General features: G+C 42.4%; 3 protein-coding genes across 7 annotated transcripts; 2 read left to right on the top strand and 1 right to left on the bottom strand.

Moving 5' to 3' along the window:
• Positions 1-382: 382 nt before the first annotated feature.
• On the top strand, positions 383-10,686 carry LOC115196450 (ubiquitin-like-conjugating enzyme ATG3). The gene is made up of 12 exons (XM_029757293.1): positions 383-552; positions 985-1,026; positions 1,245-1,294; positions 1,641-1,711; positions 2,131-2,238; positions 2,419-2,468; positions 2,603-2,684; positions 3,364-3,398; positions 3,523-3,678; positions 4,472-4,599; positions 8,945-9,013; positions 9,584-10,686. Exons 1-12 carry the CDS (start codon positions 481-483, stop codon positions 9,684-9,686), a joined length of 966 nt encoding a protein of 321 aa, XP_029613153.1. The 5' UTR covers positions 383-480; the 3' UTR covers positions 9,687-10,686.
• A 624-nt stretch (positions 10,687-11,310) lies between these two features.
• On the top strand, positions 11,311-18,810 carry LOC115196449 (thiamine transporter 1). Of its 2 annotated transcripts, none has more exons than XM_029757291.1 (6): positions 11,311-11,526; positions 12,073-12,636; positions 13,126-13,372; positions 13,572-13,764; positions 16,597-16,741; positions 16,864-18,810. In XM_029757291.1, exons 1-6 carry the CDS (start codon positions 11,404-11,406, stop codon positions 17,053-17,055), a joined length of 1,464 nt encoding a protein of 487 aa, XP_029613151.1. In that variant the 5' UTR covers positions 11,311-11,403; the 3' UTR covers positions 17,056-18,810. The 2 variants fall into 2 exon arrangements, with proteins under 2 accessions (XP_029613151.1, XP_029613152.1); XM_029757292.1 differs by having other exon boundaries at positions 11,315-11,526; positions 16,600-16,741.
• A 266-nt stretch (positions 18,811-19,076) lies between these two features.
• LOC115196448 (DDB1- and CUL4-associated factor 6) lies at positions 19,077-27,453 on the bottom strand. 4 transcript variants are annotated; one of them, XM_029757286.1, is made up of 15 exons: positions 27,083-27,453; positions 26,722-26,783; positions 26,527-26,619; positions 26,210-26,395; positions 25,777-25,890; positions 25,409-25,544; positions 24,702-24,907; positions 23,983-24,076; positions 23,149-23,662; positions 22,992-23,033; positions 22,611-22,773; positions 22,254-22,410; positions 20,079-20,167; positions 19,752-19,860; positions 19,077-19,599 (listed from the first exon to the last, which is right to left on the bottom strand). In XM_029757286.1, exons 1-15 carry the CDS (start codon positions 27,171-27,173, stop codon positions 19,571-19,573), a joined length of 2,085 nt encoding a protein of 694 aa, XP_029613146.1. In that variant the 5' UTR covers positions 27,174-27,453; the 3' UTR covers positions 19,077-19,570. The 4 variants fall into 4 exon arrangements, with proteins under 4 accessions (XP_029613146.1, XP_029613148.1, XP_029613147.1 ...); XM_029757288.1 differs by having other exon boundaries at positions 22,611-22,749; XM_029757287.1 differs by having other exon boundaries at positions 23,983-24,073.
• Positions 27,454-27,579: the final 126 nt, after the last annotated feature.

The following is a 27,579-nucleotide window of genomic DNA, read 5'->3' as shown; positions in this document are numbered from 1 at the left end:
CTCAGCCATCAGATCTTAACTCAATTGAACACTTATGAGAGATTCAGGAGCAGCGTTTAACACCATCAACAAAACGCCAAATTATGGAATTTCTCGTGGAGGAATAGTGTCACATCCCTCCAACAGAGTAACAGATACTTGTAGAATCTATGCCATGGCGCATTGAAGCTGTTCTGGCGGCTCGTGGTCACTATGTTGGTGTTTCCTTTATTTTGTAATTTACCTGTATGTACGCTGAATGAAGGTCTTATTCCAGATTGAAGAACTCAAGTGTATTTAACTTTCCCTTGGGGCCTGGGCCAGTCATGATCAGGCAACCCTTGAGCCGTCCAGACAAATCTCTCGAGACTTTAACAGCGAAAGAGGATCCGCAAATGACAAGTCATGTGATCTGTTGCTGACGAAAAAACAACAGAAAACCGACGGTCCTTCGGCGTTTGAAGACGCACACATCTGTCGGGGATCGATCTGATAGCTAACATGCAGAACGCCATTAATTCCGTAAAAGGCACGGCCCTTGGTGTAGCCGAGTTTTTTACTCCAGTGCTGAAGGTAAGCTAAATTAGCTGTATCGCTAGCTACTGTAGATTGCTATCACTCAGCAGTGGTGTGTAAGATGCTAACATGCTAGCATGCGTTAACGGGAAGTCTTCCCTCAAGTGCTCTCAACAACATGTAGTATGTAACTACAATTCGTTGTTTACAGTCCTATTGCAGTGTATAATCTCAGTATATGAAATATTTTGAGGTTTCATGGCGTTGATGACTGTCTTGTCATTATGTCAATGTAGCGAACGTTAGCTTCGCATGATTCCAGTTAAGCACATTTGAGAAATGTGACAGTCAATGTTTAAGACCTTCAAGCAATTAAGAATGGAATGTCTAACCTCCTCTGTAATGAAACTGTTTGCAGGCAGTCACACACGTTAAATATACCAAACTGCCAACTCAACAATAATATTACTTCATTATTTTGTCTGATAGGAATCCAAATTCAAGGAGACTGGAGTTATCACTCCAGAAGAGGTGAGGAAGTTGTCTTTCGTATCATTTGTAACTGAGTCACTTAGAAAGCCCAACAAGTCACACGTATGCAGGCTTTCATCATTTGGGCAAGTGCAACTGAAAGAGATTTTGGAGAAGTTTGTCATAATTCCAACAAGTCCCTTTCCCTGACTCAGAGTAATTGTCATCTGACTGAACTAGTACAACTTCCTATTAAATCTCTATTTTCTCTCCATTAGTTTGTAGCTGCTGGAGATCACCTTGTTCATCACTGCCCCACATGGAAATGGTGAGTGTCCGTTGGAGTAAGATTGATACTCAATATTGTACACGCTACCCCAGGACATGGGTTGGCTCCATCCAAGTCAATTCTGAAATTCAATTACACTCTTATGAAGAAATGCCCATGTTCTGATGTCCAGTTCAACTAACAGGAATTGAAATGGACTTTATCCCACCTCCATGATATTGTAGTCAGCTAAATTGCACTTAATTTCTCAAATCTAATTAGTCTGATATGAGCATGTAATTACTCTGGATGGATGCTATGCTGTCTCCAAATATAGCATCAACTACAGTAGGATGTTTTGACAGCACAGTAGTCCCAGATGTCACATCATGTTTATTCCCTTCAGGGTGTCTGGGGAAGAGGAGAAGGTGAAGCCGTATTTACCCAAGGATAAGCAGTTCCTATTGACCCGCAATGGTAAGAACTGTGTGAACTCAAATTAAATGTTATTGGTCACATACACATGGTTAGCAAATGTTATTGCGAGTGTAGTTAAATGCTTGTGCTTCTAGTTCTAACAGTGCAGTAATATCAGTGCAGTAAACACGTAATCTAACAATTCCACAACAACTACCTAATACACACAAATCTAAGTAAAGGAATGGAATAAGAATATAATCATATCAATATATAGATGAGCAATGACAGAGCGGCATAGGCAAGATGCAATAAACGGTATAAAATACAGTATATACATATGAGATGAGTAATGCAAGATATGTAAACATTATTAAAGTAACTAGTGATCCATTTATTAAAGTGGTGCTTTCTCTACAATACTGTTACTTGTCCTTATTGTTGCTGTAGTAATGTATATTTTGTGTGTGTGCCTACAGTTCCCTGCTACAAGCGCTGTAAACAGATGGAGTATTGTGATGAACTGGAAGCTATCATAGAGGAGGATGACGGCGATGGAGGATGGGTCGACACCTACCACAACTCAGGTTGGACACTTTAGACATTTCCTGTGACAATGGTTCATTTTCTAGGGTCTTTTATGTTGTAGTGCAATATACCTTCATTATTGATGTGTTGCAGAGTGCAGTTTCAGGAATACATTATAAATAAAGTTAGCTTTTGGGTTTGTTTGTCCAGGAATGTTATATTTCAAATTTATATTTTAGGTATAGGGGGAGTTACAGAAGCTGTACGAGAAATCTCATTGGACAACAAGGTAAATTTGATGAACCATTTGTTTTGTTATTGAATCCTAGTACTCTGCATTGATAATGAATGTTTCAAACTAACAACCTTAGATTAATACCATTGAAGACGTCTTAAAATAGTTGTATTCCTTTGTTTTGAAAGGACATGAATGTGAACTCTGGTGCTAGTGGGAACGGAGATGATGATGATGATGATGATGAAGACGAGGCAGCAGATATGGAAGGTCTCTACTCCTCAAGGAATATACCAAAGATTTTTATAACTAACCAAGATAGACCATAGCCTTTCGTTTCAAACGGGAACAAATGAGTCATAGTGGGCAGAGCCAAGCACAAGCTAGCGAGATCCTATTGGTGCGTTCTAGCACACGTGCATATTTCCATTAGGGAACACCTACTCTGAAGTGCGTTTGAACAATAACCCAACTCGGCTTTGCACTCCTAAACAACACATTTTTTTTAAACTTTGGCAATGGGTAAAGTCTACAAAACGTACTTGATTATGTTTGTAGCATATTTTAGTTTTGGGAACAGAAAATTGAATTAAGATCAAATGTTTAATCGATGAGAAAATTTGCAGAATGTTGGCCAAAATCCATCTTGTTCCGTCTTCTCCCACTCCCGGCCGCTGGGCTTCCTCTCACTACCATATTTGGTAGTGAGTGGAAACTCCAAGCGGATGCTTCACATTTATACGTCCGGTGACATATCTGTCTCATTGTTCTGTGGTTATACTTCACTAGTTGTGATGTGCGTTTTGTCCTGTTTTTATTTTATTTTTAACCTCAGCCCCCACAGGAGGCCTTTTGGTAGGCCGTCATTGTAAATAAGAATTTGTTCTTAACTGACTTTAATAGTTAACTAAGTAATGTAATGGTGGTTTGTCTTGTTCTGTTCTTTCAGAGTATGAGGAGAGTGGACTACTGGAAACAGATGAGGTCAGAAGTTCACAGTATTGTTGTAACTTTTATTTTACATTGCTTTAGTTTCCAGGAAGTGTCTCTATTCCCCATTTTTCACTTCAGGCCCCCCCCCCCCCCCCCCCCCCCCATATGTCTCCAGGCCACCCTGGACACCAGTAAAATGGTGGACTTGTCTAAATCCAAAACGGGAGAGGCTGGGAGCGATGACATCCTGCAGACTCGAACCTATGACCTCTACATCACATATGACAAATACTATCAGACTCCTCGACTCTGGCTATTTGGATACGATGAGGTAACACACTTACTGTACATTGACTCTGTACTGGTACCACCTGTATATAGTCTCCACACATTGACTCTGTACCGGTACTCCCCTGTATATAGTCTCCTCACATTGACTCTGTACCGGTACCACCTGTATATAGTCTCCACACATTGACTCTGTATCGGTACCACCTGTATATAGTCTCCTCACATTGACTCTGTATCGGTACCCCCTGTATATAGTCTCCTCACATTGACTCTGTATCGGTACCCCCTGTATATAGTCTCCACATTGACTCTGTATCGGTACCCCCTGTATATAGTCTCCACATTGACTCTGTACCGGTACCCCCTGTATATAGCCTTGCTACTGTTATTTTATTGTTGCTCCTTAATTATTTGTTATTTTATTTATTTTTTACATCAGTTTATTTTAGTAAATACTTTAACACATTTTTCTTAACTGCATTGTTGGTTAAGGGATGGTAAGTAAGCATTCACTGTAAGGTCTACACCTGTTGTATTCTGCGCATGTGACAAAATGTATTTGATTTGTAAACTAGCTCTCGCAGTACGGAGTCAGCTTACTGTAACTGGGTTTCTAGGGTAGACCAAATAGTGCATCCTATGTGCACAGTAACAAAACATGTTGGCATTTAGATACTGCTGTGTGTCCTTTTGGATTGCATTGTGAATATTACAGAGGATGTAAATCCCAAGATCATTCTTCCTCAGCTGTAAGAACGCATGTCTTTGACTTACCTGGGAAACCGAGTTCCTGGGTTCTACGTTCTGTTTACCATTTCCTCTCACTCCTACAGGGCAGACAGCCCCTGACAGTGGATCAGATGTACGAGGACATCAGCCAGGATCATGTGAAGAAAACGGTCACCATCGAAAATCACCCCCACCTACCACCCCCGGCCATGTGCTCTGTGCATCCCTGCAGGTAAAAGCAAGCGATCATGAACATGCTTTCAGTAACTCAAAATCGGAGGAGTGCTGATCTGGGATCAGGTCCCCCTTTCTATTCATTATAATCTAAAACTGATCCCACATCAGAACTCCTATTCTGAAAAACTTTGAGTATGGGCCCTGATCCGACTGTACTGTTAAGTTCGTTTTAAGTATCCCTATATTTCTGTTATTACGGGGCTATCACTCAGTCAAGAGTGCGCCTGCGCAGGAAGTTAGTTCGTTGATGGACCTAGCCGTGAGTGTAATGGCTACCTTGTAGTGTGTTCATACAGTATAGTAAACTTTGTTAAACTGGAACCTTGTCGTTGTGTCATTTCGAGTTAACATTGGTAGCAGAGGATAGCTAATAACTACAATATGCCACCTCGCTTCGACGAGAAGAGGTCGTACGAAAGTTGGAAAAATGAACTTGGAATCTGGACACGGGTTACTAATCTGGACGCGAAAAAGCAAGCACTTGCGGTGGTATTATCTCTCGAGGGAAGAGCGAGAGATACAGCACTGGAAATATCCCTGGAGGATTTGAACAATGATGACGGTATGGGAACTTTGATCAGAGCACTGGATTCTGTATTTCTTAAAGAAGAGAAAGACCGTGCCTACGAGGCATATTCAAACTTTGACAGTGTTTCAAGAGATATTTCGGTTGCAATGACGGACTACGTCATTGATTTCGAACAAAGGTACAATAGGATGCGCAAGTACGACATGGTTCTCCCGGATGCAGTGCTTTCAAGTTGCTAGATACTGCCTGTCTGGATGGTAGGGAGAAACAGTTGGCTTTGACTGCTTGTACTGTACTGACTTTTGCATCGAGAAAGTCGGCACTAAAAATAATTTTTGGTGAAAAGACGTCTGTCGCGCCGTTAACAGATGGAATGCAAGCGAGTGACGGAGCATATTACACTGAGCAGCAGAGAAAAGGCGCCAAAAAGTCACGTCCTCAAGACAACCTGAAGAGGGCGCCATTTCCCGGAACAAATCCACTGGACAAATATGGAAGGAGATCAAAATGTGCTGTTTGTCAAAGCACTTACCATTGGGTTAAAGACTGTCCTCATAAAAATGAACAAGTTAAACTAACAGAGGAAAATGTAAACACAGATATAGAGCAGTGTAACATTACACTGTTTTCAAATGAATCTGATACTGAGATTTTTATAGTTGAATCCTTAGGATCTGCTGTGATTGATACTGCATGTACACGCACAGTGTGTGGTGCAAAATGGCTTGATAGCTATGTTAGTGAACTAAATATGAAAGAAGTACAAAATATGATTGACACACCAAGCAACAGAGCTTTCAAATTTGGAGATGGGAGAATTGTCCATTCTACCAAGAGAGTTAAGATACCAGCAAAAATTGGTCAGACTAAGTGTCACATTGAAACAGAGGTGGTCCCTACAGATATCCCCTTACTATTAAGCAAAGCTTCCCTCAAGAAGGCAGGGGCTGTACTAGACATAAAAAATGACAAGGCAGTGATGTTTAAACAACCAGTGACTCTTCAACTTCCTCAGGCCACTATTGTGTAAACATTTTAGACAAAGACATCACACAGAGTCCATGCAAAAATGAGATTTGGACGGACACAGAGCACATGGAGATTCTGACAGTCACAGAGAACATGAACACAAAAGAAAAACACAAAGTATTGTTAAAGCTTCACAAACAGTTTGGACATGCTACGGTTGACAGGCTTCAGAAGTTACTCAGCAGTTCAGGGAATAATGATGATGAGAGTATTTCCATTCTACAGCAGATAGTTAACAGTTGTGAGACATGTAAAAAATACAGTAAACCTAAGCCCAAACCAGCTGTTGGTTTGCCACTAGCTTCCAAGTACGAAACTGGAAACAAAGTGTACTACAAACGAGTTGACTGTCAAGAGTGGAAGGGACCGGGAGTAGTCATTGGCCAAGATGGTGTGGTGATATTTGTGAGGCACGGAGGCATCATTGTCAGGGTGCATCACTCAAGATTGCGGAAGGTAAATGATCAACAAGATAGAGGGGCTGTTGCTGAGAATCATCCTAATGAAAAGGAGACAGTAACAGACACAAACCTACCAGATGTCATATCCAATGATATGGACACTGAAACTGACACAGGAAATGGAGCAGAGACCTTCAAACATGCCACAGATAATACTGTTGAGCGTTCAAATGAGGAAAACATTCAACAACAGCCACATGTGTTAAGACAACATGGATGTTCCAATCTGAAAACTGGACAAACTGTTAAATACATGGACAGAGAAAGTGATATTCCACATACAGCAACCGTCATTGGACGAGCAGGAAAAGCCAAAGGAAAACACCAGAACTGGTAGAACTTGCAGTACTCTGAATCAGTTACACTTTCTGGTACAACAGGGTCAGCTGACCTGTCACTTGTAGATAATCTCAGAATTGAACCAATGGAAAATCGAGAAAAACAATGACATTCAAAATGATGATGTACTTAAAACAAAGGACGTGTCATTTGACTCAGCTAAGCTAGATGAGCTCAGTAATTGGAGGAAAAATGGAGTGTTTGAGGAAGTTACAGACATTGGCCAAAAATGTGTCTCAACAAGGTGGGTGTGTACCCTTAAAGAGTCCTTAACTGGAATAGTGCCTAAAGCACGTCTAGTGGCTAGAGGTTTTGAGGAGCTGGCTGCTAAACAACTCCCCAAAGACTCACCGACATGCGCCTCAGAGTCACTCAGATTGCTGATGTCCGTGATCTGCCAGAAAAAATGGAAACTTAATTCCATAGACATCAAATCTGCATTTTTTCAGGGAACAGAGCTGTCAAGGGACATTCACATCCGACCTCCACCTGAAGCTAAATGCGAAGGAACACTGTGGAAACTAAAGAAGTGTGTGTATGGACTGGCAGATGCATCACTCTACTGGTACAACAAAGTCAAGGCAACAATGCTGAATACAGGTGGAAAACTGTCACAAGTGGATCCTGCAGTCTTCTATTGGCTTGATCAAGACTGCAGTGTGACTGGAGTACTTGCCTGTCATGTTGATGACTTCATCTGGGGTGGCTCACAGACCTTTGCTACAACAGTGATTCCACACCTCAAAGCTGTTTTCCAGGTCGACCGTGAGGAGCATGATAATTTTTGTTATGTTGGCATAGAGTTTATTACAGTTGATGGGACAATACTGATGCAACAGGAGAGCTATATCAAGAATCTTCAACCCATTCACATGGATTCTTCAAGAGCCGTACAAAGGAATTCCCCTCTATGTGGAATTGAAGCTGATCAATTGAGGTCAAAGATGGGTCAAATTTTATGGGTTGCTAGACAGAGTAGACCTGATGTAATGTTTGATGGTTGCAACTTGGCATCTAACACAAAACACGCCACTGTACAAACCATTCATGAGGCAAACAAAGTTGTTCGTAAACTGAAATCACAACAAGTGACTTTAAAGTTTCAGCATGTTGGAAAAGATGACTCTTTGAAACTAGTTGTCTTCAGTGATGCTTCGCTAGGGAACCTTACAGATGGAGGCACACAAGGTGGACATCTAATCGTGTTAATGGGTGAAGGAGGAAGATTCTCACCTATCTGTTGGCAGTCAAAAAGGATCCGAAGGGTTGTCCGAAGCACACTTGCTGGAGAAACACTTGCTCTTGCGGATGGAATTGACAATGCGATCTTTCTTGCAACTCTGTTCTCAGAGCTTACCACTGGTGAGACAAAACGGCACATTCTACCTGTAGTTTGTGTCCCTGACAACTACTCATTAGTTGATGCTTTGAAGTCAACCAAGTCTGTCACAGAGAAAAGACTTCGTATTGAGATTAGCAGCATCAAGGAACTTATTCAAGCACAGAGAATCCAGCGGATTCTGTGGTCGACCACAAAGGAACAGCTTGCTGACTGTCATCCGGTCTTGTGCTCCTACAGGCTCTCAGTAATGGAAAGTGGCAGCTTGAGTAATACAAATAAAAACTGTCACACAACCCATTTGTAATGGGGAACTTAAATAATACTTGGACATTTAATTATGTTGTTGATGTTTAATTTGTCTTTAAAGAAAAGGGGGAGATTGTTAAGTTCATGTTTTAAGTATCCCTATATTTCTGTTATTACGGGGCTATCACTCAGTCAAGAGTGCGCCTGCGCAGGAAGTTAGTTCGTTGATGGACCTAGCCGTGAGTGTAATGGCTACCTTGTAGTGTGTTCATACAGTATAGTAAACTTTGTTAAACTGGAACCTTGTCGTTGTGTCATTTCGAGTTAACAGTACTACTCATCGAGGCAGCGCTTATGGTCCTGTAAACTAATGTTGCCACTTCCTGTTTTCCAGACATGCTGAAGTGATGAAACGGATAATCGAGACGGTGGCGGAGGGGGGAGGAGAACTTGGAGTTCATATGCATCCTTTAAGTGAATTGTCAGCTGAGATGAAGTCGTGTTTTTAATGCAGCTTGGTGATTTAGGTCTATGTGTCATTATGTAAGGGATAATGGGCCTATGTGTTCTATGGAAAATAATGAACGACTTACTTTCCACAGAGTTGCATTCATTTCCAGGGAACGAGTTGATTATTCCTTTCATACCATGGCTATAATTTAACAAATGTGCTGCTTGAAATGTTTTCAACATCCACTGAGGTAACTAGCAAGTTTACTAGATAACTACAGTAGTTGCCTTGGTAACCAAACAAAGAAACCGTCAGTCATAGCTTGCTGTTATGAAAAATCTAATTCAATGTTTTCAATTTGACTTGCTTTCAAATGCAGCTCAAACACTGTAGAATTCAATTTCTATAGTTGAATTCTAACGTGCTGATATACTGTGCTTTATAGTGAAACAAGTATTCAACAATGCCATGGTATAGTTCAATGTAACCCAAGCTAAGGTGAGTTGTAAATACAAGTGATCTTGCTAATACTGTTTCTCTTCCATTCTTGCCTACACATTATTCCTTAACTTCATGTTTCAGGTATCTGTTGATTTTCTTGAAGTTTGTCCAGGCCGTCATCCCCACGATAGAATACGACTACACAAGGCACTTCATCATGAAGCTCCATCCTACAGAGGTGTAGGCTACTCTTGCAAACATCTGAGTGTAGGAGGAATCAGTCTTCTGGCTGGCAGTGTTAGTGGGGTACGGAATGTTGTCTCTGGGAATGACTCTTGGAATATTCTGGGTCCTCTGACCCTCTGCGTGGGAATAGGTTGAATCGCTGAGGGGTTGATGGGTGTGTACAGATGTTGGTAATGCTATAATCCCAATGATGTAATGGCTTTATATGGTGACCGATCTCGCAGTGTTTTTGTCTGGAAGATTCTCACTCTGTACTTGGCAAATGCCCAGCTCTGCCATTAACAACCATTCAAAGATAACTATATTTATTTTACATGAATTCACTGACAGATAGGCTTTCAAGTTTTCTCCATTTGTTTTTATAACCACACAAATCTTTTTTTTTTTTTTACCATAGTAATGGTGCCACTAATGTCCTCTCAAATGCTTACCAATTAAATGTCGTTGAAAGAAATCTGACAAATGTTTTGTCCACTTTGCATTATAGCTTTTTCAGTGTGATGCACTGTGCTGGACTAATGTTTGGACCTCTACTGGTTCAGACCAATGCCAGTTTGTGTTAATGGTGACGTGTATATGGTCTATTGGGCCCAGGACCATCGTTGGTTCCTGTAAGTGGGGTTGGTGTCCTTTTTTTGGAGTTTTCTTTGCCCAGCTCTTCTCTTCGTTTTTTTTCCCCAGCCCTGCTCCTAGTTCCACTGTCTTGTCCTGTAGAGATGACGTCATGATGATTGTGTTGTATGAATATGTGAGCGTTACCTCTTTGTGTGATGACACGCAAGGTTACCTGTATCACCAGATTATTCAAAGACACGGTATATCATCAGGAGTTTGACTGTCTTCTCAAATATATAAAGACATCAGAAACCAACCAAGACTTTATTTCTGCACATTTGGCTAAGGGTCTGCACAGTGCATTCATTTACTATAGTACTCTTCTCTTAACAGTATGTATAACTCACTCATTAACGCTGAAATATTGACTGTAAAATGTCTGAGTAACTGACTCCAGAGTACTTTCTTTTCCCAACAATCAGCTGGACAGGTGTTGTGGCCCTTTCTCTTATCTGTTGATCCTACACACTCCTTGTGTAACAGCTCAGTGTTAACACACGGAACATTTTAAAGTAATGTACATTTATATCAAGAAAAGTCCCCAATATTACTGATATGATGGATTGTATACATTATGCCGTTATAAAACTACCTACCACTGGGTGAATGCCCTTGAGATCATGCACTATAAAGCACATATGGCATCTGAAATTCTATACTTTTCTCAGCAAATTGATAGCTAGATTAAAATGTATGCATGGTCTAAGAATAGATAAGGTTATGTAATGAGTTTGTAGCTAGACTGACTGTTCAAATAATAATTTGTATTTTATTTAACCTTTTTTGACAGTGAGTCATTCTGAAACCAAGGTCTCTTTTACAGACGAGCCCTGCATACACATCAACGTCAATATACACATCCATTTTAATGGGCAGAATCTGATTTAGAAAATGTAATAACTTTGGTAAGTATACCAGCGTGTGTTCCTCATTTAAAATAGACTCTTATTTTGTTGCCTAGACAAACCCCCTCTTTGCTCATTTAATTGGCCGAAGGTTCTGTCGTCATTTTAGTGCGACGCACAATATCTTCACTTAGTTTTCCACATTGCTGTCAGATCAAATCTACTAGCGACTGTGGTGCGTTTTTATTGGTTGACATGTCTCAACTATATCCCACGATCTTACTTTGTGTTTATGGATTCTTCTCTAATCTCCGACCTTCTGAGCCTTTCTTAACTGCGTTTTTGATGGGACCTGATAAAAACCTTACTGAAACAGAGGTAAGTGGAAGGACGAGCATTAGCTTCTTGTTCATTGTGCAAAAAGCAACTACATTTAGCTAGCTAAATCTACAAAATAACGTATTGTTTACATGTAAATATCTGTAACGTTAATGCAATCATATGTTATTTTTTTACATTTCTTGAAATCACCAACATAACGTTACAACCAAGAGAACCGTTGGCTCTTCTGTAACATGATCTTGTTAACATTAACATTGTTTCTGTATCCTCGTGCTAATCCAGTTTGACTGCAATCCTTGAAATATTTTCTTAATAGGACCACTAGCTCATGTGGTCTCAAATCCTTTGAAAAAAGTCTCAAATCCGAAAATAATTGCTTTTCCCTTGTGCCACCAATGAAGAAAGGTAGCCTAGTTAACTAATATGGAGGTTACTTATTGCTTTGTAATAGCTAAACAGGCAGCAACCTTGAATATTAGCGTTACATCACATTTTTGTCCATTGGAAGCGTTTATCCATTTTGTCCTTAGGAGTGAATTACAATAACATGGCTGACTTTGTCTACATATCCTCTGTCCACAGCTTGTAAATGAAATCTACCCAATATGGACCTATTCCTACCTTGTGCTACTCTTCCCAGTTTTCCTGGCCACGGACTACCTGTGTTACAAGCCTGTGCTGATCCTGCAGGCGGTGAGCTTGGTAGTGACCTACTTCATGCTAGTGAAGGCCCAGGGCGTGCTGGCCATGCAGCTTCTGGAGTTGTTCTTTGGCCTCGCCACTGCCACAGACATAGCCTACTACTCTTACATCTACAGTGTGGTGGAGCCGGCCCAGTACCAGAGAGTCACTGGTTACTGTCGTAGTATTACGTTACTGGGCTCCGCCGCTGGCTCGCTGGCTGGGCAGCTGCTAGTGTCTGTGGCTCAGGTCCCACTGCTCTACCTCAGTATTATCACATTGGTGTCGGTCATCTTGGCCTTCGTGGCGCCCTGGTTTTTGCCCATGCCCGGTAAGAGCTTGTTCTTCCATAAGAGCCAGGGGACAGAGGGGGAGAAGCTGGTGCATCAGAGCAGCAGGGTTCCCATGGATGAAGCAGTGGACCCTGAGAGCAAAGTACCTCTGAAGATTGATGAGGTCACCATGGTGAGCCTCTTTTAAAAAAATGTTGTGATCTTTTTATTGTTATTGGTAAGACAGGTCACCATGGCCTCTTTGAAGGACTGAGTAGTGTTGTTGTTGAACCATGTTGCAGCTCTGAGTTAAAACCATTTAACTGTTGTTGTTGAACCATGTTGCAGCTCTGATTTAAAACCATTTAACTGTTGTTGTTGAACCATGTTGCAGCTCTGATTTAAAACCATTTAACTGTTGTTGTTGAACCATGTTGCAGCTCTGAGATAAAACCATTAATTGTTGTTTATTAATTGATGTCATGCAACTCTGCTGTCCCAATTTGAAAGACACTAGATTGACACCATTGAATGTTGCAATACTAGAGCATTTACAAAAAAGACATTGAACTAAAACCTTGCTTCATCACTCACTTTCAGGAAGCGGTTCTTTTCAGAGCATTTGAGTCCGTTGATTCTTACGCAAGTTCTTACTCAACTCTGTACAATTTTCTTCACTCAGGTCGTGACGGCCAGTGATGGTGGTGGCGCTAGCAGTGGCTTAGTGGACGTGTTAGGGATCCTATGGGAAGACTTCCTGCAGTGCTACTCATGCCCTGCCCTCCTGGCTTGGTCGGTGTGGTGGGCCCTCTCTACTTGTGGCTACTTCCAGTTGGTCAACTATGTTCAGGCCCTGTGGGAGAAAGTCCTGCCCTCCCAGGAGTTTGAGATCTACAATGGATACGTGGAGACAGTCTCCACCTTGTTAGGTGAACTTGATGAAGTACCGTTTCAGATGAATTACAACCTGAGAAGATGCTACTTGAACTGATTAAAGAATAGTCTTGCTTTACCATACTTCCAAGTCAGCCTGGAAGCAGAATCTAATCAAATAAGAATGCACATTGTAATTTCAATGCATGTTCTGTTTGTCTGCTGGCTGATCACGCACCTGGTGTCTGTGCTTAGGTGCGTTAGCAGCCTTTGGGGTTGGCTCCATCAAGGTCTCCTGGGCAGTCTGGGGAGAGCTGGCTCTCTGCATCTTCTCAGTGGTCATGGCTGTGGCTGTGTACCTCATGGACACCATCAGGAACATCTGGGTGTGCTACACCTCCTATGTGGTCTTCAGAGCCACCTACATGCTGCTGATAACCATCGCTACGTGAGTGACCTACAGTACATGATATAACCATGGCTACGTGATTAGGACAGACAGACATCCTGACCTACAGTACATGATATAACCATCGCTACGTGATTAGGACAGACAGACATCCTGACCTACAGTACATGATATAACCATCGCTACGTGATTAGGACAGACAGACATCCTGACCTACAGTACATGATATAACCATCGCTACGTGATTAGGACAGACAGACATCCTGACCTATAGTACATGATATAACCATCGCTACGTGATTAGGACAGACAGACAGACATCCTGACCTACAGTACATGATATAACCATGGCTACGTGATTAGGACAGACAGACAGACATCCTGACCTACAGTACATGATATAACCATGGCTACGTGATTAGGACAGACAGACATCCTGACCTACAGTACATGATATAACCATCGCTACGTGATTAGGACAGACAGACATCCTGACCTACAGTACATGATATAACCATCGCTACGTGATTAGGACAGACAGACATCCTGACCTACAGTACATGATATAACCATCGCTACGTGATTAGGACAGACAGACATCCTGACCTACAGTACATGATATAACCATCGCTACGTGATTAGGACAGACATCCTGACCTACAGTACATGATATAACCATCGCTACGTGATTAGGACAGACAGACATCCTGGCCTACAGTACATGATATAACCATGGCTACGTGATTAGGACAGACAGACAGACATCCTGACCTACAGTACATGATATAACCATCGCTACGTGATTAGGACAGACAGACAGACAGACATCCTGACCTACAGTACATGATATAACCATCGCTACGTGATTAGGACAGACAGACATCCTGACCTACAGTACATGATATAACCATCGCTACGTGATTAGGACAGACAGACAGACATCCTGACCTACAGTACATGATATAACCATGGCTACGTGATTAGGACAGACAGACATCCTGACCTACAGTACATGATATAACCATCGCTACGTGATTAGGACAGACAGACATCCTGACCTACAGTACATGATATAACCATCGCTACGTGATTAGGACAGACAGACATCCTGACCTACAGTACATGATATAACCATCGCTACGTGATTAGGACAGACAGACATCCTGACCTACAGTACATGATATAACCATCGCTACGTGATTAGGACAGACAGACATCCTGACCTACAGTACATGATATAACCATCGCTACGTGATTAGGACAGACAGACATCCTGACCTACAGTACATGATATAACCATCGCTACGTGATTAGGACAGACAGACAGACATCCTGACCTACAGTACATGATATAACCATCGCTACGTGATTAGGACAGACAGACAGACATCCTGACCTACAGTACATGATATAACCATCGCTACGTGATTAGGACAGACAGACAGACATCCTGACCTACAGTACATGATATAACCATCGCTACGTGATTAGGACAGACAGACAGACATCCTGACCTACAGTACATGATATAACCATGGCTACGTGATTAGGACAGACAGACATCCTGACCTATAGTACATGATATAACCATCGCTACGTGATTAGGACAGACAGACATCCTGACCTACAGTACATGATATAACCATCGCTACGTGATTAGGACAGACATCCTGACCTACAGTACATGATATAACCATCGCTACGTGATTAGGACAGACAGACATCCTGACCTACAGTACATGATATAACCATCGCTACGTGATTAGGACAGACAGACATCCTGACCTACAGTACATGATATAACCATCGCTACGTGATTAGGACAGACAGACATCCTGACCTACAGTACATGATATAACCATGGCTACGTGATTAGGACAGACAGACATCCTGACCTATAGTACATGATATAACCATCGCTACGTGATTAGGACAGACAGACAGACATCCTGACCTACAGTACATGATATAACCATCGCTACGTGATTAGGACAGACAGACAGACATCCTGACCTACAGTACATGATATAACCATGGCTACGTGATTAGGACAGACAGACATCCTGACCTATAGTACATGATATAACCATCGCTACGTGATTAGGACAGACAGACATCCTGACCTACAGTACATGATATAACCATCGCTACGTGATTAGGACAGACATCCTGACCTACAGTACATGATATAACCATGGCTACGTGATTAGGACAGACAGACATCCTGACCTACAGTACATGATTTAACCATCGCTACGTGATTAGGACAGACAGACATCCTGACCTACAGTACATGATATAACCATCGCTACGTGATTAGGACAGACAGACATCCTGACCTACAGTACATGATATAACCATCGCTACGTGATTAGGACAGACAGACATCCTGACCTACAGTACATGATATAACCATCGCTACGTGATTAGGACAGACAGACATCCTGACCTACAGTACATGATATAACCATCGCTACGTGATTAGGACAGACAGACAGACATCCTGACCTACAGTACATGATATAACCATCGCTACGTGATTAGGACAGACAGACATCCTGACCTACAGTACATGATATAACCATCGCTACGTGATTAGGACAGACATCCTGACCTACAGTACATGATATAACCATCGCTACTTGATTAGGACAGACAGACATCCCCTGAAAACCATATGATGTCCAGGGAGTTAAAGTTTGCTATTAATGTTTGGACTAAATTGTATCATTGCTGTAGGCTTCTACCGTAGCTAGCTATCTACCTATGATATATCTTAACTGTGTATTCAATTTCATCTTTCTACTGTGTATTCAAACTCCACTTTTATGTTTTAAATTGTATTTCTAAAGACACTCTTTTGTGCTCCAGCAGGTATCAGATTGCTGCCAACCTGAGTATGCAGCGATATGCCTTGGTGTTTGGAGTGAACACTTTCATTGCCCTGCTGCTTCAGACTCTGCTTACTGTTGTGGTAGTGGACTCTGTCGGGCTGGGCCTGGACATTTTCCCACAGGTAACTTATCTAAAGACAATACTATCCATGATGTTTGGATGTAAAATATGGTTTGTTTTTAAAAAGAGTCGTATTACTGTTACAACACTGATGTAGCTTGATAAATATTTTCTCCGTCTCAGTTTCTCATATACGCCAGCTACTTCGCTGTGATCGCAGTGATCTTCCTCGTGGCCGGGCTGTACAAGCTGGTGTTGAGGAGAAGATCCCAGCCAGCGGCCCAGCCTCAGACTGATAGTGGAGAGACTGAGTCAGACTGCCTTAGCAGAGACTCTCCTCCCCTCAATGAGCTGCAGCAGATCACAGGAACATGACTACCTGTTTATGGTGCAGTACTACAAAGAGGAACACGTCAGGACCAGTGTTGGACCCAATTCCATTTAAACTCAGTCAATTCAGGATGATTTGAAATGGAATTGACCCCAACTGTGGTCATCACACTATGCAAGTGTGTTGTACTCCTTCGCTTGCTCAAGCACATCATTCATGGATTGGGTGCAGGCCTAAAAACACTTGCAGAGTGTAACATTTTAATGTTTATATGATAGCCTTATGGGTTTAATGAAAATGTGTAGTTTGCCTATATTTAGGCTTTGTTTGTGATTTCCATTTTTTTTGTCATACAAAAGCTTTATTTGTGGTGTATGTTGCATAATGGTAGTCGGCCTACTATCTTTTCCTTCGGCACTTTAAATCATTGCCTTAACTACCAAAGTAAGTCAACGGATAAGCAATAAATGTTACATTCTGAACTGATAGAAATATGAATTGTTAGAGTTCATTTGTTACAAGAATAGCTTTTTATAAAATGTACCCACTGAAGCATCGAATCAAATGTCGCAAAGATTTGATTGATCAGCAATAGATTGTCAAGTGTCTTAAGATAAATATGTCCATCTAATATCTAGCGACTACATATTAACCATACATTCATGGGTCAAAAGTGAAAAGCATATGTAAGTGATTGACATGGAGTTGGAGGCCATATTTACAGTATATTATTGTATTATAATCACTGGCCTTGAATGTAGGTCTACTACTGAAGTGCTTCAACCATACTGTATTAATACAAATTAGCTTATTTTTTTACTATCAATACAAATCCCAGTAGTTGAAAGGCTGAGCGCTGTAGCAGATGACTGAAGCTGATGATTATGTACTGAGAGCTGATTCAGTGTTGTCTGGTGGTCACTGAAAAACCAAAAGCACCTACAGCTTTTATAACTTACCGGTTACACAACATGCTTCCTCCATATATTACAACAGCATACCCTAAAATAGTCTAAAGATTAGCCCCATTCAATTTTTTTCTTTAGTCATAATGAGAATCTTGTCATCTACAATCATGTCGGTAACATATTTATGTCTTGATACTAAGGCTGGATTCAATCAGATCAAGTGTTAACCGGCGTTAGCTGACACAAGCATAGCTGACGTTTTGGTGGTGGAACTGTGTTGGAGCTGTCAAATCGGTGAGCAGCTGCTCTTGATCATTGTCATGAAGCCACACCCCGTCCCACTTGCTTTAGAAGTTCAGTAGGAGAAAGTGTAGTCGATATAGAAATGACTGTCAAATTGAAAGTGATTAAACAAAATAATAAGGAATTCTATCAGCCTAATCGAGGTGTAGATCACATCTCACACTTCCAGTGTTCTAACTTGTAAACAAGGCTGCATGGGATTTCCCTTTAACGGGACTCCATGCAGCCAATGGCAAGGTCCGCTTTAGGTATCATGCTGGGAGCAGCTTGTGGATTTGACAGCTCTGAAGCCGTTCCACCTCCGACGCCGCCAAAACAACCGCTATGCAAATGTCTGCTAAAGCAGGTCTGATTGAATAGAGCACCTAGTTATAGTAGGCTTTTTACGGCTCAATTAATGTTTATTTAATATTTTTACAATATGTTCGTTTTGACTTCACAATCACTACATTCTCTCTTCAGTTCTCCCTGTTTTTGTTCTTGTGTAATGTTTTTTTCAATAAACAAATAGTTTTGTAGTATAAAATGTTTAGAAATGTGGGACATTTTGTTTGTTATTTCTGAATACAAACATTTGTGCTCATGTCACCAAGCATGCATTGTAATATCAATATGTATTTAAAACAACTCAAGTGTTGAGTTTGAAGCAACCTGACGCTTTTATTCTGGTTACATAAATATAAAAATGTAGCTTCTAATCCAGATACTGGATTTGTATTCATATTCAATAGGTTCATTGCAGTTACCATATGTCTATGTAATTAGTACTGTAACTACCTAGTAATTCATATACTGTAACAAAGTGCTTCCTTATTAACGTTCAATTAGCCATTTCAGAAGGAAGAACAGGGTGATTCATTTCAAGCAAATGTATTTTTTTAATATATTTTTTTAACATTTGTAAATTCTTAAATTAAACGCATTCTCTTTGGTAAACAAGCACATTGACAACAGTCAGAACTGAAGCCGTCGTTGCAGAGTATCAGGAAAAGCCACAGACAAAGTAAGGTGAAATGCGACTTCTCACAAAAAGGCCTGAGGTTCACAAAGTACAGAGGAGAATAACGAGATGCCATCTAGAGAACACTTCTCATAGCCAGACGGAGAGGCTGGACACCTGAACAAAATATACAAATAGGTACAAAACATTCATCTACATCTGAATATCAACTATATTTCTAAAATCAACACCTCTTCTAGTGTCCTATAACCTACACTAGGTGAGGTCCAATACTCCAATCCCTATGGTAACATTACCACTATAATGGCCACATAGTGAATCCAATGAGATAATATGTAGTTCCTACATCACACATTCAACAGTCCAGTATGGAAGCTATGGATAGGGCTACTCGTCTTCCTCATTGTCCTCAGACTCTGTAGAGGAAAGAAAGAGATGACCAATGTTACCAGTCAGTGACTGCTGTTATAACATGTTATAACCACTTAAGATAGATCCATAGCCATTCTGTATCACGGGTTATCACTGGGGATGCAGGGTTGGAAGAGTGCGTGTGTGTCGCGCTCACCTGCTGTGATGGAGTGGTTGAGTTGGGCCAGCATCCTCAGCATGAATGAGGCAGGTACAGTGATAGTGTTCCTGGTCTCCTCCAGCATCAGTTCATTACGGAAGGTCACCTACAGGACACAGAGCACCAGGTATCAGGAGATCAGAGGTTCCAATGGCTTCATGTCACTATGATGAGAGCCTTTCTTTCCTCCACACACGTGTTTGATTGTAAAGCACACAAATCAGTGGAGGCTGGTGGGGGGAGGAGCCATTACCACGAGCCCGTCCTCCCCAATTAAGGTGCCACCAACCTCCCGTGACATGAATACATGTATTTATGTCACACCTCTTCAGCGAGTACTCTGTTGAATGATGGGGATTCCTCCATTGGTGACCAGATCTTGATGTTGGAATCTATCCCTGATGTGGCTAACACTGGAATGACCAGAAAAATAAAAAAATTAATATTCGGGTAACTGACAAAATAAAGGAAACTCCAACATAAAGTGTTTTAATAGGGCTTTGGGCCGCCACAAGCCAGACCAGCTTCAAAGCACCTTGGCATAGATTCTACAAGTGTCTGGAACTCTATTGGAGGCATGCAACACCATTCTTTCAAGAGAAATTCCATCATTTGGCGTTTTGTTGATGGTGGTGGAAAACGCAGTCTCAAGCGCCGCTCCAGAATCTCCAATAGTGTTCCATTGGGTTGAGATCTGGTGACTGAGACGGCCATGGCATATGCTTTACATCGTTTTCATGCTCATCTAATCATTCAGTGACCACTCGTGCCCTGTGGATGGGGGCATTGTCATCCTATGGGGGCATAGCCATGGTGGCCAAAATGATGGCCTGCCCAGCATATTTATACATGACCCTAAGCATGATGGGATGTTAATTGCTTATTTTAGCAGTTACAGTGCATTCGGAAAGTATTCAGACCCCTTCACTTTTTCCACATTTTGTTACGTTACAGCCTTATTCTAAAATTAATTAAATTATAAATCTTTACAAATGTATTACAAATAAAAAACAGAAATACCTTATTGACATAAGTATTTAGACCCTTTGCTTTGCATCCTGTTTCCATTGATCATCATTGAGATGTTTCTAAAACTTGATTGGAGTCCCCCTGTGGTAAATTCATTGGACATGATTTGGAAAGGCACACACCTGTCCATATAAGGTCCCACAGTTGACAGTGCATGTCAGAGCAAAAACAAAGCCATGAGGTCGAAGGAATTGTCCGTAGAGCCCCGAGACAGAATTGTGTCGAGGCACAGAACTGTGGAAGGGTACCAAAACATTTCTGCAGCATTGAAGGTCCCCAAGAACACCGTGGCCTCCATCATAATTAAATGGAAGAAGTTTGGAACCACCAAGACTCTTCCTAGAGCTGGCCGCCCGGCCAAACTGAGCAATTAGGGGAGAAGGGCCTTGATCATGGAGGTGACCAAGAACCTGATGGTCACTCTGAAAGAGCTACAGAGTTCCTCTGTGGAGATGGGAGAATCTTCCAGAAGGACAACCATCTCTGCATAATTCCACCAATCAGACCTTTATGGTAGAGTGGCCAGACGGAAGCCACTCCTCAGTAAATGGCACATGACAGCCAGCTTGGAGTTTGCCAAAAGACACCTAAAGGACTCTCAGACCATGAGAAACAAGATTATCTGGTCTGATGAAACCAAGATTGAACTCTTTGGCCTGAATGCAAAGCGTCACGTCGGGAGGAAACCAGGCACCGCTCATCACCTGGCCAATACCATCCCTACGGTGAAGCATAGTGGTGGCTACATCATGCTGTGGAAATGTTTTTCAGCGCCATGGACTGGGAGACTAGTAAGAATCGAGGCAAAGATGAATGGAGCATAGCACAGAGAGATCCTTGATGAAAACCTACTCAGGACCTTAGACTGGGAAGAATGTTCACCTTCCAACAGGACAACGACCCAAAGCACACAGCCAAGACAACGCAGGAGTGGCTTCGGGACAAGTCTCTGAATGTCCTTGAGTGGCCCAGCCAGAGCCCGGACTTGAACCCGATCAAACATCTCTGTAGAGACCTGAAAATAGCTGTGCAGTGACACTCCCCATCCAACCTGACAGAGCTTGAGAGGATCTGCAGAGAAGAAGGGGAAAAACTCCCTAAATACAGGTGTGCCAAGCTTGTAGCGTCATACCCAAGAAGACTCGAGACTGTAATCACTGCCAAAGGTGCTTCAACAAAGTACTGAGTAAAGGGTCTGAATACTTATGTAAATGTGATATTTCAGTTTTTTAAATTATATTTGCCCCCCCAAAAAATGGGGTACTGTGTGTAGATTGACGAGGAAAAAAACAAATGTAATCAATTTTAGAATAAGGCTGTAAAATGTGGAAAAAGTGAAGGGGTCTGAATACTTCCCAAATGCGCTGTACCTGTAAAGTCACAGCCTTCAAGCCTTTGAGTTGTAAGAGCCAGACTGGGTGTTGACTAAAACCACCTTCAGTGTGAGACTGTCAGAAGCAGGGAACTCACGTGGTTCGTAGGGGTGTGGCTGCAGACAGTTGATAACGTGCTGGTCTGCCTCCAGCAGCATTAGGTGTTCCCCTGTCTCTCTGTCCCAGATGAAGATATGACCACAGTCTGAGCCGCTCAGCACAAACTGGTCACCCCAGAAACAACACTGATTGGTCTATAAACAACAACAACAACAAAAGCTTGAATGAGCATTCCACATAGCTACTTCTCAATAACTAAAGCATTGAACCTTAAATATAGCTGACAAGAAGTTGAAGCCGTTATCACCACATATTGCCCAAGGTCCCCCTCTGGTGGACTAAATCATTACTTCAAGCTTGTCTTAATCCTCAGTACTGTTATACTGTACTGTACCATCGTCCTGGAATTACGGTGGCCCTTGTAGACCTTTTCTACTGAGGGCTTCCCGATACGGCGAGTCTCGCAATCCGCCAACTCTTTCTTCTCTTTCCGCCGCCGAAAAATCTCCTGGATCCGCGCAGCAGCAGAGCGCCTTTCGGAAGGATATACAACATGTCTGTAGAGTCATTAAATCCAATCAAAGTCCAGCCACGTGAGAAGTGTAACTTCTGTATCGCAGGTTTGATTGAATGCACTGAGCAACAAGGAAACGGCCAACATCAGCATGCTAGTTCCAACTGTTCTGTCAACGTTATTTAAACTACTGATCTGACACATCTATTGTTTGTGAAGAAGAACTCATTCTTAGTTGTTGTTGCCATGGCAAATAATTACCTGAGTACTCTTTCCCCTAATTCTGATCCTCTCAAATTAAATCTATGGAAGGAAGGGAACAAAACATCCACTTTAATAGCCAGACATGACTCTAGTAGTTCAATGATTAACTGTGTAGGCCAGCTATGCCTCAGTCAATGCAATCATAGTACCATACCTTTGCATCCATTCCCCAGGGGGCTGTGGTGTGGGCTCCTCTCCCATGCCCTCCACCTCCGACTGGCTGAGGGATGAGATCTGCCTGGTGTCGGACACCTGCTCTGGGCTCCTGATCCGCGGGGGTTCCCCCTGGTCGCTGGCGCCACCGCTGGAGAAGTCCAGTTGGATGGTGCTGCTAGTTGTGCCCTGGTTGCTGTATGTCAGACTCAGGATTGGTTCCCCAGGAGACGGTTGGAGACTTCCTGTTCCCGTGCCACTCCTACGGCTCCTCGGGCTCTCCATGGAGGAGGAGGAGAAGCTGGCTGTTGATGTTGGTTGAGACGGGGCTGGATTCCCTAGCACCATAGCCTCCTGGTGAAGCCCACTACCTTGTGGAGCTGCTGCAGGGTCTACCCTGGGTCGTGGCTGTGGACGGGCTCCTCTGTTGTTCTGGGCCTCACTGGCATCCTCAAACCAGCGTGACAACATGTCTGACATCCTCTGCATCAGAGACACTCCAGGCCTGGACTCTCCTACAGGAGGAAGAGGGTTCAAAATCCATCATATTACTCATAGACAGTGATGTGAAAGTTTACATAATCTAATAATATCATGCTTATGTATAATTGTATTGTGTGTTAATCCATGCAATATATATATATATATATATATTTTAATGTAACCTTTATTTAACTAGGCAAGTCAGTTAAGGACAAATTCTTCTCTTATACCACTGCACCACTCGGGAGCAATAGGACCAAGTGAGAGTGCACTTCTGTCATCGATAGCACACGTGTTGTCAGCTGTGTGTTCAGATGAGTGGGGACTTAGTGGGGCGAGGAGCTTCTCTTACCGTCCCTCTCCCTCTCGCTCTCTGGCCGTGACAGGGGTCCAGTGTCTGACCAGTCTCCTCTCAGACGCAGACGCTTCTGCTGAGTCTCCTTCTGCTAGGAGAAACACAGCGACACTTCACCACTCACAGCACAGCACGGGCACAGGCCTGACCAAAATAACTGCCCTTTCACTATGGCTGAGACCCCCCACTCCCCTCCTCTTCCCTCCACTGGGGGCTCACATTCCCCGCCCCTCACTGCCAGGTGAGGCTCTGGCAGGCGATACCAGGGGTCTCATACACAAGAAGGAGGGGGACAGGGAGGTCTATCTTAGTGCACATAGGTTACACTAGTTCCGTGGTGTTTGTACAGGAACGGTGACGTTATCTGGTGTTGTATGTATCAAGTTCTGCACAAAATATGCTGCCTCGCCCTGCAGATTACCCAGAAGCCTATGCTTATGTGTTCAGCAGCTGTGTGTGTGAGAACACAGCTCAAATGCCTTTCCCAGAATAGATTCAGACAGCAGACCGTTATCTACTGGTGAGGCAAAAATAGCCCAGAGATGGGACAGCACATCACCTCCTCTTGTCAACACACACACACCGCATGTCATGTGGTAGAAGCTTCCAGAAACCCATGTGAGTGGACAGTTGTTGTGTAAACACAAACTACATTCAAATAATTGAATCCAGTCTTTAGTACTGTGATACACAGTAAGTGAGAGGAATGTTCTCACCTTGTTATCCTGCGACGGTCCCTTCAGCTCGCGTCCCTTGTCATCTTTAGGGTCAAACAGGTAGAGACAGTCTGAGGCATAGCTGGCTAGCACCTCCCTGCCGTCCCTACTGTAGGCCAATGAGGTCACGCGACATAATTTGTTGACCAGGTGCCTCGGTACGAACCTCGCACACATCCCTGCCACCCCGCTTCCTGTCTGGAAACCTGCAGAGTGGATGAGATGTATATAGGAAACTATTATTTTCCATACAGACCTTCAGAAGAAAATGTTTTTCTCACCACTGAGCCCAAAGACAATCAAACAGTGATTAACTATGTTATGTACTGTGGCAGTAGGATTCCTTCAAGACTACTGATATTGATAGAATTATTAGTTCATTTTTAGTTATCTGATTAACCTTGAGTTAATAATAATAATAATTATTATCTGGTCGGTGCTTGATTATATTGGTCCTGTTTCACACATGTACATTATACACATGTGAATTGGAAAGTCCCCCCTGAGACACCCTCAGAGGGGTCACAGCCAGGGACTGCCATTATCAACAGCGACCCTGGAGTTATTAGGGTTAAGTACCCTGCTCAAGGCCACGTCAACAAATGTTTAATCTTATCGGCTCCGTATTCAAACTAGAAACCTTTCTGTTACTGGCCCAACGCTCTAAACGCTAGGCTACCTGTAGCCGCCGTTGAGGTTGTGCATACCTGTTGCTATGGTACCCAGCATTCTCCTGTCATAGATCCGGACTGAGCTGTCAGAGCAGCCAGTAGCCAGATAGAAGGATTCCACAGGGGATATGGTCATGGATGTTACTGCTCGCCGACAGTCAATCAGGATGTCCTAGTAAAACAAAAGTTCAAGATATCTTCATGAAGGGAACTCTGACATCTGTTGTTTGAGTGCCAGGTAAAACTACTGGTAATAATGGTGGAGAAAAGTCGTTATTAAAAATAAGTTGCCTTTATACATATGTAACTACACAATAAAATGGTAGTAATAACATCATAGTTACATAGGAATTGTTCATTTGCCTGTAATAGAGTGTAGCTGTACTGTCATAACGCAAACCTACCTTTTTACAGTTAGTTTGCCAGCAGCCAGGAGAAACTCGGACATCAAACCACCGGATTGTTCCATCCTCTCCACAGGACAGGAAAGAATGAGGGTCACTAGGTACCATCAATATCTACCAATAGAAATAGACAGGGTTTAGAATAGATATAGAACCTGCTCTGATTGGGCCGTGGAACAGAATTAGAATTCCTGTCTACTGATAGACAGGGGGCTTTAGAATAGATGACTTTCACTGCAGCAACATGCCAAGGACTTATTTATGGTCCACATACCACTCCTACCTTCCACAGCAATAACAGATGTTGAGGTAAATGTGATGTAGATGGAGAAGTGATAGATCGGATACATTAATCAACTCTCTCTATTGAATTACACTCCGATGGCGATGAGATTCAAATGCTGGATAACTCAGACGCCACCGCCCCCCTCACCTCGTAGGCGGCACCGTTATGACAGTGGTACTGCAACACCGGGTCCATGTTGGAACCCCTCTCTACGTTGGTGAGGAAGATCTTGCCGTCGGCTGCTGCGGACACGATCATTCTGTCGTTGGTTTGGGGCATGAACTTGGCACTGAGGATATTGGATCGATGCCATGATGTAATGGATGCCTTGACCTGGAGAGTGGAAAAGGACATTATATTGTCTCTCTGTCTCTTCTGCGTCCATTTGAACAACAGGTTGAAGCACAACACTGTGGTACCTTGATCATAAACAATGTTTTGGCAACAAAAAAAATGCATCTTACTTTCCGGCTATATGGGTTCGTGATGACCAATTTGTCATCATCTGATCCAGATAAGATGTATTCTCCTGTATCGTTCCAGCATATCGTATTCACCTGTCATGAAAAACAATAACAGTTTGAAAACACAGGATATCATGCAATTATCACAGTGCACTTACACTGTTAATGACTTCTGTAAGGCATGTTGGTACTTACAGAGCCCTCGTGTACATCAAGACTGGCTTCAAGTTTCAGCCTTTGAACAAACTCTTTTCTTCCTACAGGAAATCATTATGATACCACAAGAACCGTTTTAGGTATCACATAAGGTCGCTTTAACAAAAGTATTATTTTAGCCAACACAAATGTTTAAATACAATAAGTAGTCTTTGTAAAGTATGAATTTATATAAAACACTGCTAATAAAAGAACAGTCTGTCTTAGATCAATTCCTAGCGCAAGGCAGTAGGCTGTTGTAAAACATGTTATCAACACACTGACACATACAGTACAATGACAATAAAGTAGTATTTACACCATTTGTACATAAAATATTTTATGAAAACGTTTGTCTCACCTAAGTAGTTACTCCTTGTAAAGTTGTTTATTTTGTTGGAACCGATGGTGCGTTTCCTAATATCCCAGATTAGATTGTTGGTACAGGGCATGGTGTCGAAACCCTGTCCGCCTCACAAACAACACAAGTATTACTGATATATCTACACCGAAAAAAGTTTAAGTCATGGTGTTTTACAATTTAGGCTACAAATGAATGTCTTTCTGGACTCCTCTTCTGTTTTAGTTCAGTCGCTACAATTGTCTCAATTTTGTATCGTCGTCTGGCTGGCAGACTTTCTCGATTGAACAACTCTATAGAACACACTGAAAGGTTTCACGTTGGTCTCTCATGAAGAAGGTCGTGCTGATGGTATGTAGCCAGGAAACGTGAGCACTGCGCAGGCCCAGATTAGCCCCCCTCCCCAAACTCCATGTCCCTCCCTGTTTTGAGCCCGCTACTTCTTGAGCCCTAAATATATTATTGAACTCTTTGTGATGATCGGCCTGTGAATTAGC

Source organism: Salmo trutta, chromosome 6, assembly GCF_901001165.1.
Source record: "Salmo trutta chromosome 6, fSalTru1.1, whole genome shotgun sequence".
Taxonomy (NCBI): Eukaryota; Metazoa; Chordata; class Actinopteri; order Salmoniformes; family Salmonidae; genus Salmo; species Salmo trutta.
The sequence above is the reverse complement of the archived record's forward strand: the minus strand, read 5'-3'. Positions and strand labels throughout refer to the sequence as shown.